General features: G+C 40.7%; 1 protein-coding gene across 1 annotated transcript in view; it reads right to left on the bottom strand.

The window, feature by feature from the left end:
- Positions 1-20,405, bottom strand: part of PTPRG (protein tyrosine phosphatase, receptor type G) — a 397,243-nt gene that overhangs the window by 169,482 nt on the left and 207,356 nt on the right. Inside the window, exons 3-4 of the mRNA XM_017826901.1 lie at positions 14,448-14,627; positions 8,734-8,882 (exon numbers count right to left, since the gene is read on the bottom strand). Coding sequence (XP_017682390.1) covers positions 8,734-8,882; positions 14,448-14,627 — 329 coding nt within the window. The remainder of the gene's footprint in view (positions 1-8,733; positions 8,883-14,447; positions 14,628-20,405) is intronic.

Genomic DNA, 20,405 nt, shown 5'->3' with positions numbered 1-20,405 from the left:
CAGAGATACAACTATTTCCCCCAAATTGTTTTATCTTTACAGACAGACGAGAGCCTCAAAGCATGAGCAAACACGTATGTTTTTCTCTTGTTTTCAACCACTTGATTGTTATTTCATTTCTACCAGGCAGTAAACTCTTGCTGCGTTTTAGATCCTTTTTCAACTTCAGTTAACCTTTCCTGTCTGGAAATACAATGCCTATGAACTGGGGAAATAACAAGGACTACGCTCATATTGCTGCCTGATCTCTTACATCATGTGAAGCTTCATCATAGAAAAAAAACCCAATTCATCCCTGCAAAACCTGTGGTTACAGCAGCAGCAGCATTGCTGCATCCTAGAGCAGGAATGCCACTGGGGCAGGTGCTGCACAAACCCAGCAAAGAGACATTCTTTGTCCCAAAGAGCTTTTAAACTCAGTATTAGAAACATCAGAGCAATTCAGGTGGGAGGGCAAGAAGGTAAATATGATATTACTGATCAGCACAGTCCCAGCAAATGCACAGTCCCAGCTTGCCTTCCCTTAGAATTAAAAAGCCTTTTGGTGACCCACATTATAAAATCAGTTCTAATGAAAACCTTTTTTGGACACACAAATACCCAGACAGCAAGATGTGTCTTCCCTTCTGGTTTACACAAGCTTTTGGTCATCAACCCTTAGAATGCAGTTCTTTAACATAAGATAAAATAAAAAAAAAAGCTTCTGAATAAACATACTGAGTTTTCTCACTGTGAAAAACATGTCTGACGTAATTTATTCTCTTGGCACAAAATTATAGCAACTATTTAGAATTCTTCAGTAAATAAAAAAACAAACAAAACCCCCAAAGAACTAAAATGCAATCAGTAAAGTACCAGTATAATAGACAATTTAAATAATTTCCTGCTTGCTGCCTTAAATCCTGATTAACATTGGTGAAATCTATTCCCATTGTTTGAGCCCCAGTAAAATGACTTCCATGGGAAATACTGGCCAACAACTACCAACCAGCCCATTAACCATATTAACCATATTTGTTTTGATCTTTTTTTGTGCCAAGGAAACATTATTGCTTCTTAACACATTTGTGCAATGTTTCTTTTCATTCCCCCCAATATTATCTCTCTTTGTTATTTCCAGTGGGCCTATTGGGGTAACATCTCCAGGGGAAGACATCTCAAAGTCCCTGGACTGTTAGACTAGCCCAACAGAAAGGAGCAGTGCTGAGCACTTATCAAGCTTCACGTGTTTCTAACCAACATCCCAGGACCCTTGTGTGGAGCCAACCTGGCACAGTGTGTAGTGCAAACACCCCGTGCTCAGAGCCCACAGTCCAGAGACACTCGAGGGACCTGCAGCTCACCACCCTGTAAGCCTCACATGCTTCATGGCTGTGCACTGGACTCTGAAAATCTGCCTTCTGGTAATTCAAAACTTCAAAAAGCTGTGAGCAGCTCTCGAAAACTCGGCCACCTCAGCCTCAAACAGGAAGTCATTTCCACGGAGAGCAATCCAACAGCCCTTTAATAGCTGCAGGAGCAAGCTTTTTGCAGCATTAGTGAAGCCCTCATATCTACCCATACATGGTGCTTCTGTCCAAGATGTATTTGCAAAGAGGGATGCTGAGGTTCAGCTGAGTCCTCACCTCTAACCCAGTTTAGAAAGACTCCATGCACAGCCTCCCTACCTGTGCTCACCTCTCACCATCACTGCTGGGGAGAGGAGGCTGACATGAACATGTCAGAGAAGAGATCCTGCCAGAAGACCCTTTAAGTCTATCAAAGTTCTAGGCTGTTCTTTACAGCTAGGGCCAAACAAAGTCACCTCCTCACAGTGAAACACTTTTCCTTGCAGGAGCCTGCTAGACAGTCTATGGGAGCTACCTAACATGCTGAAGCAGCAGAAATAGCTACCACCTGCTGTCCTCTTCCTTCTCCTCCCATACTCAAGTAACTATTCTAGAAGAACAGAATTTCGCAAGCTCACACACATATTTCTTCCTTTTTTGTCATACTGAGTGCCCAGAGCAAATGCCAGTAAATCCAGTGGTCTAAGGACCCAGGAAGCTCAGCACACAGAGCTCACCTTTACAGCTGGGGAGAGACAGTCCCATTTTTCTAACTCAGACAATCCCACATTTCAAGTAACAATCCTATTGAATCTGCTACCTTTCATTAAAGTAGCTCTTACAACTCTGTCAAATTCTCCAACCTTTGTATTGATTTTTTTCTCCTATTCAAAATAATTCTCCTTTACAACAAGAGCTGGATGTCAGCCTCTTATCTCTTATTTTCACCCCATCTGATCCTCCTTCTCCTTGTCAGTCTTTCCAGATTCCAATTAATCATGTAGAAAATCAGGGATTTATGTTAAGAAGAATGTACAACTCTTAGTTCATCATTAACACACTGTAATTGCAGTGTAGTGCTACTGCCTCTGACCTTTTCAACAAGTCAGTGGAAATCCTTTGGGGAAAGCAGGACATTCCCAGCCAACATGAAAAGAGCTGTATCTGGTTCATGCTACTGGACCATTACTTCAAAATAAAACTCTGGATGCATTTTAACATTTGCAACTTGCTCTAGAAATCACTGGGGCCTGACAGGCAGCAGGAAGATGCAGCCATAAAACCAAACTGCTTTTACATCCCTAAATTTTGTCTGGGTCTCTACATGAATGGTCCCAAGATGCACTAAACCCTCCACTAAACATATTTAATTTCAGACCATCCTCTCCTGTTTCTTCTTAATTATCACGGGACATACACAGAAAAGATCAGCCAGATGGAGACTAAATATTTCACTACTACAAGATGGAGCATTCTGCACTAAAATGGAACCTTGATTACAATAAAGTCATTAATTAAAGTCTCAACTGATTCTCCTGTCAGTATATAGGAGGCACTAAAGACAACTGTGAGGAGACAGTGTACTAGCTACACTAAGGAAAATAAAACAGTAAACCAGATAGTGATAAGATGATGTTTAACTTGCACTACTCACAGTGAAACATGATGGAAACTCAGCCATGTGTTCAATATATCCACCCATTTTATGTTTTTAAAATTATGACACACTGATTTCTTGACAACAAGAATCCTGAACAACATTTAAAAGCAATGAAGAGCAAAAAGGAGTAAAGGCTAGAGACTCCTGGAATAAAATCTTACTTTACTGGAGATAAGACAGAGATATAGATTTGGCTTTTTAGCATACTGCATGTTTCCAGTACTTTATTGCTATCTGGACCTCTAAAGACCGTGGGAAAAGGGGAGACAGAAGACTGTAAGAAAACAAAAAAAACCCCATGCTAAGTGCCATTTTCAAGGAAAAATAAAATAATTAAATGTGAAAATGCCCAAGCCATTTCCTTGTCTGAATGATTAAGTCAAGGGTGCTGTAAGAAATGCAGATGGAATAAGCAGAGCATGCTAAATTCCCTGGACACTCCACAGCACAGACAGTATGAGTATTGAGCTAAATCCTCACTCAGAGTTTCACCAGCCCATCTCCCATCAAAGTCACCTGGAGCTCTAAGTATCCCCTTATAAGTCCTTTGAGAGAATTATTACAGTAAAATTAGACAGTCATAGTCTCCCACTGTGATATATTCCCAATGGTCCTCTTTAGGTCCCTCTATCATTTACTTTGCTTCATCCTGCCAGATAGAGGTAAGGAAATTTGAAGAGCAACAGGTAAACGAAATATAAGTAAATTAAACCAATGCTGGCTCTCTGTTGCACAGTCTTTACTGTATGTGAAGTCAACACCAGAGATCTTTGCAAAATTACAATTACTAGATGTGCTGGATGCCAAAAATAATAAACTCAGCTGCAACACAGGGTGTTGGTTCTCTCCTATATACCAAGAGAAGATCCTGTGATATGTTCATTTAATGTCAAAGTGTGTGCAAATCTAAACAGACTCACAACTGCACCAACAGTAAAACTACAGAACAGAAATGGTCCCATTTCTAACATTAAGAAGTAAATATCCCCTTCCATTCACAGGTAGACAGAGGGCTGAACATATCCTTTAGGTGATTCCAGGTATGACAGAGTCTTAATATTCAGGATAAAATAATAAAAAAAAAACCAAAACCAAACAGTAACTAGTCTCAGCTTATTCCCTGTAGTAGAGGTTTTTGTGCACTGAATACCACACATTTCTTCTACATTAATGACACTGATTGTCATCTGCCTGTGATAATGTAAAACATCAGAATTCAGTGACACAGTGAGAGGTAGGATAGCACACAGCAATAAACTTTGGCAAGGTTACCTGAGCATTCCAACTACAGCAACTAACCGTAGATCTAGACCACACCGAAGTTAGTATGTAGATTCAAAGAGAAAAGGAAGAAAATCAAAGAAGTAGCAAGAACAAAGACACCATTAGAACCTGGAAAGTCTTCTGAGAAACACACTTGAAGAACAGAAAGAATTGTTAATGCAAATGATTGTTTTGTAATAATAATTAAGTAAAATGAATCTGTCAACAAAATGTAAAAGCTTGTTAATTGACATAAAAGGGTGTCAGCTCTTAATTTTCTGCTGGGATGGCTCGTGCGGTTTTCTGTTGGGGGTTTTTTTGGATACTTTTTTTTTTAAATGGAAAAGAACTTGATATTCTCAAAAACATGCATGTTGGTACTTGTGGCTATGAAATCACATTGCTCTTTCAGAAAGCCAAGTTGATGTTCCTACAAGGAATTTGGCCTAGACAATGCAAGTTTGTTCATGTAAGAGTAAAGGGATGAGGTCTTTATGGCATACTGGAGTATGGTCCTTGGAATAAGATCCTCATTTACTAAATAAATTACTGTATAGTACTGTATAATGGTGTTCACATTATAACTGACAATTAGCACCATTAAAGGGAACGCTCATAAACAACCAAAGCTCACATCAAATTAACACAGCCATGATTAAAATCACTCTTCTGATTTCTGCTCTTCACAGAAATAATCAGCATTTTGCATAAAAATTAGTGTGAAGCAGCTAAAAAAGAATTACAAAAAATAAAACCACGGTTATGCTGGGATGGTGGGGCTGCACTCCACCAGCACAGCACAGCAGTGCCACGTCAGCTCCTCGGCTGCTGTGAAATGTTAAGTGTTGGGTTTCCCTCAGAGCAGGGAGTTCGCACGGACCTTGTGCAGCCAGGGCTGGTAACCAGTGCGGTGACACGGGAGATTAAAGTGCTGCAATTACTCCTCTTGGCTCTAATGAGGGGAACCTGGGTTCTCTCCTGGCCTGAGGGAAGCTCATCTTCTTTATTTTAACTTTGTCACTTAGCCACTTAAATGGTTTTCCAGCCTTTGCATGTTCATTTATTCTGCTGCGGCTTCAGAATGAAAAAGAAAAACCTTAATAATTATAGCAGAGAAGAACAATAACAAAATACAAAGGAGTCAGCAATTCATTAAAATTTAGAGAATGCAACATTAAAAACTTTTCTTAACTTGAAAAAAAAAAAAAAGGAGTGAGACTTTTTCTAAACTGGCATGGAGCCCACGTCCTCATTAGGATTCACACTCCACTCACACAGCAATACACTAATGGTATCACTTTAATCTTCAGCATCACAGCACTAGTTCCTGGCCTCAACCAGATGTTGATGCTAAAATGGCAAGAAAGAGGGAAAAAGAAACTTCTTGCCAGCACTGAGCAGGGCTGGCATCAATCTGGATCCTAGCTGCAGGTGGAAGTTTGAAGCACAGGGACACGAATGCTACTTCAGAGACAGCTAGGCTTGTAATGGCTTCATAAGGCTCAAGTATCACTAAGGAAAATCTAATCAATAAATAAGCAACCAAGACCTCTAATGAAAGAATACCATTACATATACCATGATTTAAAAAGGAATCACAATATGCTACATATGCATAAAAGTACTGCAAGATAATACGCCTTTGATCCAACATGCCTTTAAAGCAGGAAACACAAGGATGTTCTCATATGTCTTACCAACTAATTTAACATATAAATCACAAAAAAATATGATCCAGATGGGCTTCAATGAAGGAAACCAATTAACGTAGACAGCCTTACCATCTGACACATTAGCTGCAATAATAAAAACCAAACAACATGGTCAAACAATAATGCTCTGTATTATATCTGACATTTCTAATTAGTTTCTGCATCCTCTTCAAGAAGAAAGACTACCAGCAAGCACTTTGTTTTCCAGAGGAAAAAACTTCTAAACTTAATGTGCGCAGAGCTCAGTCTATGGATGAAGCTGATCTATCTGTGTTCCCTTGGGATGTGCTTTGGAACTAATGGGTTTTGCATAGTCCACATCTGGTTGCACAATTAGACATAGAAAATGTTTCCTTTCAGCTGCATCACCACTGTAACTGCTGCAGACATGGAATGCCAATACCTGCATGCTACTTTAAAACTTTACCTATGCCCATGGGCTCAGAATAAACAGAATGATTTGGGCTTTGATTTCTGTAGGATAGAATTTTGGTTTATCCTTTCTACAGTCTTCCTAGAAACGTCACTTCTCAAATGAAGCACAGTATTTTTGGCACAGACCTCCCAGCATCAGGCAATTAGGATTGCATCAGACAGTTGCAAGCTGCACTACAATTAGCATTACAAATTAAAAGCTTCACCATGTATACATGTACAGTTCCTGTTTGAGAGGTGTAATGCCAACTGGTTTTGTATGCATTGGCAACAAAGACTCAGTTTCATCACCTCAGACCTACTGGATCCTTCGAAATCCACCCAGGGAAATCCTTTTCAGCACATGATTGAAATTTAGAATTCTTGTGTAGGAGGTAAATAGGATCACAACTGGGAAAGTCTTGGTTTGGAAATTTGTTCTTCCTTTGCAAAAAAGCAAAGGAATGGTTGTGGGAATTCTGCTGATGTCATCATACCAAGGAAGGCCAGAGGACAGAGGACCATGTCATTGCAACAAACACAAATCTCTTGGAAAACTGTATTTTCCTTATTAGGATTAACACTAAACCTATCTGATACAGCAATTTATTTTGCACAGCATTCATAAACAAGTGACGTAACTTCTCAAAGGAAGTCAAGGCAGTTTCCTTTGTTTTTCACCCTCAATTTTAAAGCAGAAAAAATTAGAATTCTGACAAACTGAAAAGAAAATTAAGAACACTTAAGCCATAGGAAAATTATTTCTTAGGAATTTGCTTATTTCCAAAGTAATCCATTTATCAAGCCAGCACCAAATAGCCTTGGCATCATAAGAAAGGGTTTGTGAATTCTGACACAAACAAGAAGGTCCAGGCTTCTTCACTACCTCCACCCTTGAAATTTCAGAAGAGGAGTTGACTGGCTCTGTAGACTTTCTGACTGCACCTTCCTGAGGTTTAAAAGTACCAGTATCGCCAAATGAGACAGATTGGGCAGCATGACAATGATTGGCCCTTTGCTCCATGTTCTTGGGGTAGCCCCTTCTGAGAAATCACAGCTACATCAAGGAGATGATGTTTGAAAAGCTCAATAAAAAGAAGATAATATCTCTGTCTCCCAGAAAGTCAACATACAGGTACACAAATGGGAGACAAAAAAATGGCTTCTAATTCTCGTGTAATGGGGCAGTTTGAGCAGGTAGGTGAAAACCAGAGGTTCTGGTCATGCACCAGAGTCTATTACAACCTCCCTTTCAGCTCTAGAAACCCCTTTCCACCTCCTGAAATATGTGATTGGCTAAAGCCACGTGATGAATTCTAGCATGCTGGGGGCTGAATCACGTTCTTGCCAGACCCAGCTCCCAAGATGACCATTTCTGCCCACGCGTGAGCTTTCTGGGCACGCACATTCTGAAATGCCACTCAGAAAGCACGTATCTGCTTACTGACAGGCAAAGGTGACACCAGATAACATCTGCTTTACCTCACCATGCAAAACCTTGACTATTGAGTCAAAAGTATCAACAAGCTCTGTTGACACAGAAAACACTGCACTGACAACAGAGCCACCTGGGACCATCGGTCTCAAGCCAAGACCCAACCGCATCAGGTTCCCCAGCAGCCCATGGCCTGGGACTCTCTGGGACATCTGAAGGCCTGTCCCTGCAGCCAGCTGCAGACAGTCACCTGGTCCTGTGCTCCCAACACGGCGGCGTTCCCAGGGCACAGTGCCCGCAGCGGTTCCTCGCTCCCGCCGTGGCACAGTGCCCTGCTGGGATCGCTGGGCGGCCATCGGGCTGGGGCTGGCATGGGCCCAGCTGGCTCCAGCACAGCCAGAGCAAACACAGAGCTGCTTGCACGGATCTATGTAGAGATCCTGTTAGTGCAAGGCAAGGGGTGGCACCTGAATCCAGGTAGAGAGAGCGTCATGAGTTTGTGCAAGGAAGTAATTCCGATGACAAGCATCGGTCTCGGTACGATGGCTCCCAAACCGCCGCTATTTGTTTGTAAGCATCGTGGGAAAGGAAAGGTTTGGAGGACAATGAGGTCACTTTGAGGATATTTGTAAGGAGATCCTCCCACACATGGAAAGCTTATGCAAGAAACGAGAAAAGTGGCTGTTTGCAGCTTAACCCATGGGACACGAGAGCTGGCAATGTCTGCAAAGCAGAGCTCGGAGCTGGCATTGCAAAAGCACATGAGAGATGATAGATAGAGTGCTCCGAGGGCCGGAAGGGGCTGTAAAGTGATATGTTCACTGAAAGAAGCATTGCCCTATTTCACTGTCGCCTCAAACTACAGCAACACGTTCTGATTTTGTTTTCTCTGAGAACAGAAGCGCACATCTGTCCACTCACCTCGACAGGGAACCTCTTGCCGTTGATGCTGTGCTCAGAGCCAGCTGATCCGTTGCTCTGACCCCAGTGAAACTCCACTTTCTCTGCCTTGAATCTTCCTGGCAACCCGGCACCGCTGACAAAATAATCGTCCTTCAGCAGGATAGCAACTGCACACACAGAACAATGAGGGGAAAACTCTTAGCACAGTTTTTCTGAAGCATTTATGGTTTTTGCTCATTATATCAGAATACTTTTTCTAATGCAAGCAAAATGTCAGGTTATCATTTTCTGCTTTACAGAGATTGGCTCAAAAAAAAAAAGTCTACAACTAATGCTGGCTAATTATGGAAGTGATTATGAAGTTACGTAGACCACAGAAAACCCCGAAGCCTGTATTTCTCAAGGACTTTTTGCCCTCCTTATTGGACTTTGATTAAAATTTAAATGGCAAACTCCATCAAAACCTCTTTAATGCGGTTCCAGAAAGTAACAGCTGACCATGGTCCCTGCCCTTATAAACCACAGAAGGTCTGCAGATCACAAGTTAGGAAAAGAACAGGTCCTCTGTTCTTGGATTTCCTTTATTTTGTTGCTGGGGACCTCTGTGCCCCATCCCACCTCTACTGCTGGACAAGGCGGGTGCTTTCCTTACCCTCCCTCCCCCCCCTCTGTAAAATGGGGAGAGTGACAATAACATTTTTGAGACTCACTCATGAAACATCCTCCATGAGAACTTGGTTTTATTACAGTAACTCCGACATTATTATTACGTGATTCAATAAGGGTCAAAAGGATCCTCTTTGTATTTGCTTTTCACTCCCAAAAGCCTTTGTATTTTATGTAACAATAAAAGCTGTAGGTCCAAACAGAGGGCAAAATCGTACGGTGGGAGCTGGTACATGTTACAGGGGAGGTCTGTGGTCCAACCAAGAACTGACTCCAGCTTTCAAAAAGTTCCTGTCCACTACTCTCACTACAGGATCACCCGTCTTTTCAGCATCTCTTATTTTTAATACACACAATTCCTAAAAATTCCTCCCTACAAAATCCTTTCTTCTCATCCCTCACAAACTGTTGCTTAAAAACAGAACTAAAATTAGAATTTTGTTTCTGTAAAAGCCACTGCAGCCTACTGCTTGCTGTGTCTAGAATCCTGTGTTTAAAGATCTGGGGTTGGTTTAGGGATTTTTTTTTTTTAATGGAAACAGCAAAACCCACAGAGGTTTCTCTGTGTTCTCAAGCCAATTGTGTCATTGAAATGGAAACATTAATATAAATCCAATTTTATTATGTAAGACAGAGGAATTTATTTCTGCTGGAAAAAAAAAACAACAAAACAACAAAAAAAGCTGCTTGTGAAATAAAAGTTACTCCTCTATTGGTGACTCAGTGCAGGCTCTGCTGCAGGCCAGGCTTTTTGCCCTCCCATGAGGAGAGACAGTGACGTTTTTCCACACAGTTCAACTTTAAACTGTTTATGTCAAAACTATGTAAATGGTAAATTGAATGAGATGTTCAGATGCATCTAAATTGCGCCAGTGAAATCACCTGACTATTTTCTTCCATCATTTCTGCTTCTTTTGACAATTCCTTTGCATCCAAGTGTTTTTGTGGGAAAGTATGTGATGCAGTCCTGGCTATGGGGTAGTGCCTGTGTCAGCCACGGTACTACTGGAAGTCACTCTTTTCTTACACTAATTCTGTGAAATGTAAGTGACTGAAAGCACCACTGCTCTCTACCTCCCTTAAAAAATTCTCAATGGGCTCAGCAGTACTTTAATAGTGAAAATCTCATTCAATTATACATTCCATAGATAAAATTGTAGGAGATGCGGAATACGGGAAAGCAGATTCGCATGCATCTGTTAACAACCTCTGTGGAGATTCAGTTGCATCTAATAAATATTTGATAGTTTCTAAATAATTTATGGCTCTGTCAGGGGTCATTTTACTTGTTTTAGATGAATAATTAAAAGGATAATTAGGAGGATGTACAATCTGAAATGTTCATCTAATTGTTCATTTTACAGTATTTCTTGCACTGCTGAGCTGTACAACATGTGTTCCCATCACCTTCCCAGCTCAGCAGCATCCTCTTACTGCCAGTAAGAGTGACCTCTAGTATTCAGGACTTGAATAAAAAAGCATCACCTTACTGGGAATTGGGAGCCACTACTTTTATCCAAGAATTTCTACAGAGTGGAAGGAATCAACCCCCAAAGCCCACTAATTTAAAATACTGCATAACCGAGATTACAAAAGCAAAGGAAGTAGTTTGCAGCCACCAGGACCACAATTGTGTGATGTCATTTGCTGGTTCAGGGATGGAGTTGGAGGACCATGACTCCTATGAAAGCAGGAATAAACCTGGACTCAAAGCAGCCATTCCCCTGCTCTACAGAGCAGCTCTGATGGTCAAGACCAGCCAGAGTGATGCACATCACATAGGGAAAGTACTTTAAAAAATCTCAAACATCTCTGGTAGCCAGTTTCTTTAAGTAGAAGAAGTTTTTAGAAGTTCTCAATGACCTAAAAGGGGCAAAGTGGCAATATGTGTGTAATGCTGGCAGAGGTACTGCTCCCATGGGTGCTCTTCCACAGGGCAGGTTGGGTTTAAAGAAGCCTTGTCAACCTCAGGCCCGGCTGACACCAGCTGACACTTAGTTGTAACGTGACCCAAATGAAAGCAATTAATGCAAACATAACCACGAAATGTGTGCATACTTTCCAAGTGATCTTTATCACTTAATACTATGGCCAGATACTATAGTGATGAAATCAAACACACATTAGTGCCTTTGCCAATGTAATTGTACACAAAAGCATTTCTAGTCGAGACATGGGCTTAACATTTCCGTTTTCTGAACGAAACACTGTTTTCCATATATTGTCTGCCCTTTACCTGATACGGGGCGGGGGGGGAGGGGACACAGAAGAAAGCAGAACAAATTTAAACAAAACATCAATAACCTCTTTACCTTTTAACATTTCAGAGTATAAAAATAACTCATTGTTCTATTCTAAAAAAAAAAAAGACTAGGTCCTATAGCAATAACAATAACCTAAGTAACACATTTCCTGCCAGTTAACGAGCGTTAAGGTTAAGGGCCTTTGGCTTTGCCTGGGACCCCTGTCTCTTTTAACCAGTCATTAATTGCAGAGAAATGCCCTCTACATCCATCACCATTGCTTAAACAGTTATTTAGTTTACTGTCTCTGCCAGTCTGCAATACGAAAGGTCTCATGTGGCCATCTGCTCCGAGACTCTGCTGCCAAAATGTGTCACAATTTATGGCACAGCCTGCCTCTATCTTCTACTCACAAGCCAAAACATCCTACTTGGTTTGCTGCTCTACCACTTACCCCCTCAAAAACTAATCTCAGGCAACTTTCTTCAAAAGGTCAGAAAACCAAGAAAAGGAATGGGACTTGATAAAACAAGGGAGGAGTCAGGAGCTCAGCAGAAGAAACCGGGGCTGACAGCAAGGCAAAAAGAGTCTTCACATTACCAGGAAAAGGCCGTAAGTTACCAAGAAAAGTGACAGTTACTGTTGCTCTGAGAAGCAATAACTTGTCAGCAAAAATCCATACCCCAATGGGTGAGGAAATCAAATATAGCAGCAGTGCTAAAATCACCCAGCAGAGAAGACTGAAGGTTCAGCTTTCATTGCCAACCGTGTGGAGACTGGAAAATCTGCTGGCACGTTTCAGTTCAACAGAACAAGGTTCTGGCTTGTATCAGTAATAGTGTGGCCAGCAGGACCAGGGCAGTGACTGTCCCCTTGTACTTGGTGCTGGTGAGGTCACATCTCAAATCCTGTGTTCACTTTTGGGCCCCTCAGTGCAAGAAGGACATAGAGGTGCTGGAGTGTGTCCAGAGAAGGGCAACAAAGCACAGTTTGATGAGGAGAGGCTGAGGGAGCTGAAGGTCTTTAGCCTGCAGAAAAGGAGGCTCAGAAAGGACTTTATTGCCCCCTACAACTACCTGAAAGGAGGTTTTAGCCAGGTGAGGGTCAGTCTCTTCTCCCAAGTAACAAGCAATAGGACAAGAGGAGATGACCTCAAGTTGGGCCAGGGGAGGTTTAGATTACATATCAGGAAAAATTTCTTCATCAATATGGTTGTCAAGTCCTGGAACAGGCTGCCCAGGGAAGCAGTGGATTCACCATCCCTGCAGGTATTTAAAGGATTGGTAGATGTGGCACTTGGGACATGGTTTAGTGGTGGGCTTGGCAGTGCTGGGTTAACAACAGGACTCAATGATTTCAGAGGTCTTTCCCAACCTAAATGACTCTATGATTCTAACATGGTTTCCCACTATATGTGCAGCAATGTTACTATTACATGTACAGTATAGCATTAGCACCTTTCTTTGAAGAATAGAACCATCACTTTTTCATGGTATTTCTAATTACATTTATTGCTGATTACCACAAACAGCCTCTGTGACCATAGGGGCAGGTTCATACCAAGAATAGATTAATTAAGCACCAAATTTCCATAGCATTCAACCTTGCCTGAACCTCATGTTGCTACAAAGGTCAAAAAAGTCAGGATTTCAAAGCACACAGGAGCATTTCTTAGTAAAGCTGGAAAAAAAACCCCTCAGTAATGCATCAAAACCCCCAGCTATGCTTGGTGGTGGTTTATGTTAACTGGATTTGCTTTGCAGCAAAAGAAAACAGGATCACAGCCTGCCACTCCATTTCATCTGAGGGGCAATAACTCTCAGCTCCTGCTAAGATCCTGAACCACTGGAGCTGGATCTGAAGCATTTGCTGGACTCCAGGTCGTGGCTCAGATCCAAAATCCCCTGGAAGCCATGGGTGTATTCAGGGTCATGCTGCAAACTGCCTGAGCAGGTACACGCCCTGGATTTTGCTAGCAGACCTCTGGCTATGGACACAGTACAGAAAGCATTATAGAGATGCATGTCAGATGTTAATAAAGATAAAAATATACTTCCAATAAATAAAATTGAATTAATTAGTGGTTTAATCCAATTCCCTAAAAATATTTGACCTTGTCAAATGAAGAGGGTGGCCTTATAATTTCTGCTTTTTACATTTTTAGAATTAAAGAGTAATCAAATGCATGTGGCTTTGCATATAAATCAACCTTGACCTTTCGGTGAACTGTTTTGGTAAAAATAAGCAGTACTCATGCCTGTTCTTTTTGCTCTAAAAGGCAGAACAGACAGAGCAGAAAAGAATTCAGTTCAGTGAAGAATACTGTGCAATAATCATATCAGAAACACATTAATAAGCCTCCTCTACTCTGAGCAGTTATTGCTCTTTCTTCTCTAAAATCTTCCAATTTCTAAGACTTCCCCTTTTCTTCCTCCCAAGCCTTGCATTTCAGCATTCTTTTGGATTAGATGTTACAGCCTCCCAAAGCTGATAATTCAAGGTTACACCTTGAAACTCTTATACCGCCTTTTATTCTGAGGAACAACTGACTACCAAGAGAATTAGTTTATACTGAGAACAAAAAAAGCAATAAAAAAACACCTTAAAAAAAGCCCCCTTAAAATCAATCTGCAGAACTAGTTCTGCACAGAATGCAGAGGCAGAGGTAGGTGGCTCCTACTGGAAAATTATATTAAAAAAAAAAAAAAAAAAAGAGCCACAAAACCCAAACAACAGAACGATGAAAAAGGAGGAGGGTGGAACATGGCTTGAATTTTTAATTGACTGCAGGCAGGCTATGGAGACGAGTAGAAGAGAACATACCCGTTTTCCCTGTGTTTTTCATCCAAGTCTTGTTTGAAGACTCATTGTCAAAACCATCAAGCTGCAGTTCTTGATACTCATCTCCAACGTGGGCCAGATGGTCTACGATGTCTATGGGAGACTGGTGAGACCCTCCACACTTCTCGCTGGAAGTAACCCAGTGCTCGGGACCATAGGTACCTGTTAAAAAATACCAATGCCAATTAACATTCCAGTGGCTCAACAGTGCTGGGTAACTCTTAAGTGTGAGGATGAAGCACGTAAACTCCCCAGGTAACTCCACCGCAGTTGCGCGTCTCTCGTGTGAAAGAGGTTAAGACGTGTAAACTTATGAGGAGATTGAAATCCATTGGCTTTGTGCCGTGCTCCAACTTTGCCTCTGGCACTAATGAACAACGGCCTTTTTTAAAAATTACTATTCTATAAAACTATCTGCAGTTCCCAAGCTCCTCTTGTGCAAGTGTTATCAATTAGCATGGTGCTACGGGAACTCCCCTAAAGCTTCAGCCCTAATATATTACTCTATAGTTTACCTTTTCACAATGGACAAATAATGTAGGCGCTATCCATTAACTTGTGTTTGTGCAATGCTCCACTTAAATAATATGATCTTTATGAAGGATCGCATTTCTTTTAGAGGTTTTGAAGCCAGAAAAGATAAAAAGAAAGAATTAAACTAAATGTAGATTAGTAAATTTAAAGAAAACAACAAAGGAAAAAAATTACTCTGGATGGAGGAACTAAAGAGGACTTCCTGTCAGGAAGACACTAACTTTCTTTTGCTGCTATTCTTACAGGAGTTTTCTGGTTTCGATGAACAGTCAACTAAGATAATATGGAAAAAAAAAGGTTTGAGGCAAAGACCTTGTCATCCACACCACATACCAGGTCCAGGTGCACTACAATACTCAGCAGCACACTTAGGAGAATCTCCCATGAATTTCAAATTTTTCTTATGACCTTCCTCCCCAACTTTAAATTGTATTAACAGAGGCTAAGAGATTATCTTCCCATGAGCGCAAACAGTATTTTAAGCTCCTAAAATAACAGCACAGAGTTCTTGTAAAGCACTTGTTGCTCACAGTTCTTAAAGTGCTTTCCAGCTGGAAATTGATGGCTGAGAAGGGAAACAATTTGCCGAAGCTCAACTACCAAAACCAAGTTGAACCCTGCTCTCCTGAGACCCCTGATGTCACACCTGTATTGAACCTCTGAACTACACAGTCAGCAGGTCTGTTCGATAGGCAGACAGCAGTAAATGATGCATCAATGTGCATTTATTAGCCTTGCATCTGAGAAGCACATGTAAATTCAATTAGTGCCATCCAAACCCAGCAGTTGTGAAGGCCAGTTTCTCTGGACCCTGGGTTTTAATCTGTCTGGTTGCAAAATGCAATCATGAGCGAATGCGGGACACTTAATCAATAGCGAGATTTTGTGCTGTACTCATCACACACAAATGCTGTCTGGTCCCCAAGTGACAACAAGAAAGTGTTTTACTTTCAAGTACAATTAGTCAAAACTGCAACATCCTTTAAAAATCATTTACATCATCTGCCCAGGTTAAAAACCAGTTTCATTTATCTCGTGGTTCAACTTGTATTGTCAGCAAAAGCCACTTCCAGTTAATTTCCCAGTGTACCACAACCAAGGAGAAAAGAATTATTAAAAACCTTATGTGGGGGAAACCAAAAGCGTTCTGCTGAAATACTGGTATTTTTTCCCAAATCAAGATGCTCTTAGTAATTGGTTTACAGTGAATTAATTGGAAATTCAGATTTACTTTTCATATAACCTTGCATCTTACCCTATGAAATTTGGGAATTTGCTTTAAAATGTTTAGCACTACACATAATCAAACCTGCCAGCTCTTGTGTTTTAGCTTTGTTATAAAAAAGGGGTGAGCTTTTCAAAAGCACTCTGCTCACAGAGGCTATCTCAGTGGTTTCAGCTGTGCATTCAAAAGGAGCTGCAAACTCAGATTTTTCTTTTTTAAGTATTCTGTGTCAATGGGGACTTTTTTTTTTTTGATTTTTTTTTTTATTTTAACAGGAACTGTAGGGCTCCTTTCGTGCATCTTGCCATAATTTTTCATTTACTTATTTATTTTAAGTATAGCCAGCTCTCAACCTATCTGCAGTGACAACTTCCTTGTCAAAATGAATAAAATAAGCCATAAGGGTAAACAAACAAACCACCATGTTGAATTAAAACCTCAAGTGACTTAGATACCTGGACTGACTTTTGCTGAAATATAGTTTCTCACAGACCTTTGAAGGCTTATATAGCTTTGTGTCATTTGAAAAAAACATTGTCTGCTTTTTTTTAATTAACTTGACTTGCCTGAATTTATTTCATAGCAATAAATCTCTTCCTATAAATACAGTAGCTTCACTTGCTTATAAATCTATAATTTACCAAAGAAAAGTCTAGCAGTATCTGCTTTCTTCACATGACAGTATTAGTTTCCGTGCATAAAATGTTTCCAAACCGGTGCTGAATTATTAAAGAAAAAAAATCTAATGCAATTAAATGCTCTCAGCAATTCAAAACCCCAACTTAGTGCTGGTGCTGTGACTCCAAGTCCTGACATCCCAAATTACGGTCAGAAGGCTAAGCTCCGACTTAGAGGTTCAAGGCCTGCTAGTTAAAATCAGCACAGGATCTTATAAACGAAAAGGTTTGCCATTAATTTCTTTCAGAAGTTTTTGATATGTAAATTAGTACATGCAATATGACCTACACCATTATGGCAGCAACTCTAGACAGAAATAGAGGCCATGACCCCAACATCTCCGTTCCCAGCAGCGCAGAATTGGGGCCAACCCAGCTTTAACAATGAGCACAAAAAGGCAAAGGTAGGATGGGGAGGCGACAAGAAAACTTTTGAGTTTTAAACCAAACTAAATTATATCCCCTACCCAGAAAAAAAAAGCTCAACAACCTATAAAATGTAATCCAGAACAGTGCAGTGGGATTCACTTATTCCTTGGTAGCCATCAGAAGGTTCAGGTCTAACTGCCTGCTCCTTTTCATGGACATTCAAGTGCAGTTTTAATTGAAACTGATCTTCCACTACAGACTTCAAATTAATTCTTCTTCCAAGTGTCTCATGCTCCAGACATCCTTGCTTTGCAAAAAACCCCTATATCATTAGAGGAGGAAATAGAACACTTTTTCCAAGCTTGCAGATATTGATTACCTATTCCTTCCATCAAAGCACAATTGCCATTCTGCACTGTATAAATCTCTTCAGCGTTAGACACTTTATAAAGTACCGAGAATTATATCATTAATCATTTGCAGTTACACCTGTCTTGCTTTATTGAATTCTTTGTTTTTTAGAACTTTAAATAAATGCTTTTAAATAAAAACATGACACTAAATAAAGACTCTGTTTCACTTAAACCTAGTAAAAAAAAAATCCCCTAATTCTGTGTGTGACATTTACCCATCTGAAACAGAGGAACTTGTGAGTTATTTGTATTTCATTTTTCCAACAGTAAGCATGGTGGCTTGAACCAAATAAAATTTTGAATGAATTTGAGCTGGCCTTTTAAGTCTGATAAATAATTTGGTTTCCAAAAGCCCAAACAAGGTAAGAGTCGTCACCTGTGTTAATAAATAATACACATTTCCACTGAAGTAGTGGGACAACCTGCAAGCAAACATCAGACAGCCCCGGTCCAGGAGCCACCAAGTCCTGGAGCTGGAGTATTTGATGCAGGAGCAGCACAGAAAGAGAATAATAACTGATAACATTTGGCATTTTCAGATATTGAAGTCAGTGTCCTGCCTCCAGGAAACCACAAGCTTGGGTCCAACAATGAAGTGCCCACACTGGGGAAGGAGGGATGTATTCATCCCCCAGCTCATGGCAGCAAGAGAAGATGGTGACTGAAGAACTCCTGAGTGACGGGACAGGCCTGGGGGCTGAGGAAAGCAGTAAGGAAAGGGAATTCAACCTCAGTGATCCCTCCAAGCATTGAAGAGGAGACCACTCTCTCCCAACCCTGCAGGGCATTTTTTCACCCCCCCCACCCCGCAGAGCCACAGGACACTTGCTCCGTTCCTGCCTTGGGCTGGTACAAGGACAGAGCATCTCTCCCCACAGCCCCAGTGACTGCAGCCCTGCTGTCCCTGCCCTGTGTGTGCTCGGGGCTCAGGGGGCTGCAGAGCCCATCCATCTCCCGAGTCTGGACACTCCACGAGCACCCTCTGGGTTGCAGCCAGGTGCCTGAGGACGTGACCTTACACCTCAGCTTAAATCAGGGACAAAAGGGCCACTGGCTTCCAAGGCATGAAAGCAGAGCTGGGGTCAGGGACCTCAGCAACACTGTGGTGTCTGACACACAAAGCTTCAAACAAGACTTAAGGCCAGAGATATTATCACACATCCTTGTCTGAAATTACCTGATGCTTCCTAGATTCTTTTCTCATGCAAAATCTTTCTGTCAATTACTGCAGCACCTTTAATAGTTTTTAATACACTGTCTGCTCTTTAAATAGAATCCAAGATTACTTTTTTCCTTCTTTTTACTGTACAAAGCAATGAGCAGTCTTCATTAAAGAAAAACCATTAAAATAATGTATTCTGACAAAATCTAATTAAAGCGTGTATAAAAACTTCCACTTTAAAAAAAAATAAAATTATTTTTTCCCCAAAGTCTTTTGTTTAAAACATCTGTTATTAAAAATACTGGCATTTCCTTGATTTTACATAATTTTTTAATTAATGGATCAGCTACTTTGATACAGACTGGTGTGTAACATATTTGCCTTACTCAATATCCAGATACAGATTAACAGACAATTAAACCAGGCAATTTCTGAGTAATGTTTGATCATTCATTTACAAGTTGGGAAAGAGGTAGAAATATCAACACTTGGATTTTTTTAATTTCACTTGTTTTCAATGTTTTCACAAAAATCTGACTTTAAATCCCAGACCTGACACAAAAAAAAGCTAGTTTAGGGGTTTACAGTTTGAAAGTTTTCTATTCTTCGTTGGTTTTTGGTTTTGTTTTGGTTTTTTTTTTTTTTTAAACAAGATTATCTCAGACAAATCTTTGTCTCTATTTGATGCCTCTTAAATTCTCATTTTTGAATGAAAATGGTAGTAATGATTGCAAAGCAACCAAAACCCCTCAACTCTGTAATTAAAGCAAATTACCTCGGTCACTTCATTGGGACATCCTATCCCATCATCTTAATATGGGAGAAAATCCATCCATGATTATGTGAGAGGCAGATATTTACAAGAGCTGTAAGAAAAAGGATGCTGCAGAAAGGCTTTTATCCCTGATCCCTCTCCAGCTCTACTTTCTTCTCACTGCCCCACAGAAGTTAGCAGACAGAAGTTATCCTCGTGCACAGACATGATCTGTACCAGAGGCAGCATGTCTCTGGTTCATATAAAGCAGCAAAAGCTGTTTTCTCACTGTGTTGGAAGGATGTGAGACCAGCTCACCCAAAACAGGGCAAAAGGCCTGCTAAAAAGTGGCTTGGTATCTGCTTGGATGCCAGTAGTGTTTGCTCAAGTTATGTTAGTGATGCCAACCAAGCAAGTTATCTCTCCCACAGCCTGCCTTCCTGCTTAAAGCACAATAAACAAAAACCAGAAAGAATTCAAGTGCTTAAAAGCCAAATCTCACTTGAAAGCCAACGGAGACACCTCTGACACAGAATTTCTAGAAGTATCTGGCTATTTCAGCTGGGACAGTACTGTGCCATTCAGAATAAGCAAGTATAAAAGGGAAAATTCTAGGTTTGTCTTAGGGCAAAATCCAACCAGTTAGTAAGAATGGATGGAAAAAAATAGTATTTTCTCTTAAAACAAAAATGTCACAAGCATTGCTTGCACAGCTTTAGATGGGCACCTTAAATACTTAAAGAACCACAGCAGGTAAGAACCTCTGCAAGTTTTATAGGCTCTGGATAAACAGGAAAGCTTTCCTT

The sequence above is a fragment of the Lepidothrix coronata genome, unplaced genomic scaffold, assembly GCF_001604755.1.
Source record: "Lepidothrix coronata isolate B3197 unplaced genomic scaffold, Lepidothrix_coronata-1.0 Scaffold131, whole genome shotgun sequence".
Lineage (NCBI taxonomy): Eukaryota > Metazoa > Chordata > Aves > Passeriformes > Pipridae > Lepidothrix > Lepidothrix coronata.
Note: the sequence above shows the minus strand (reverse complement) of the source record. Positions and strands in the feature narration are given on the sequence as shown.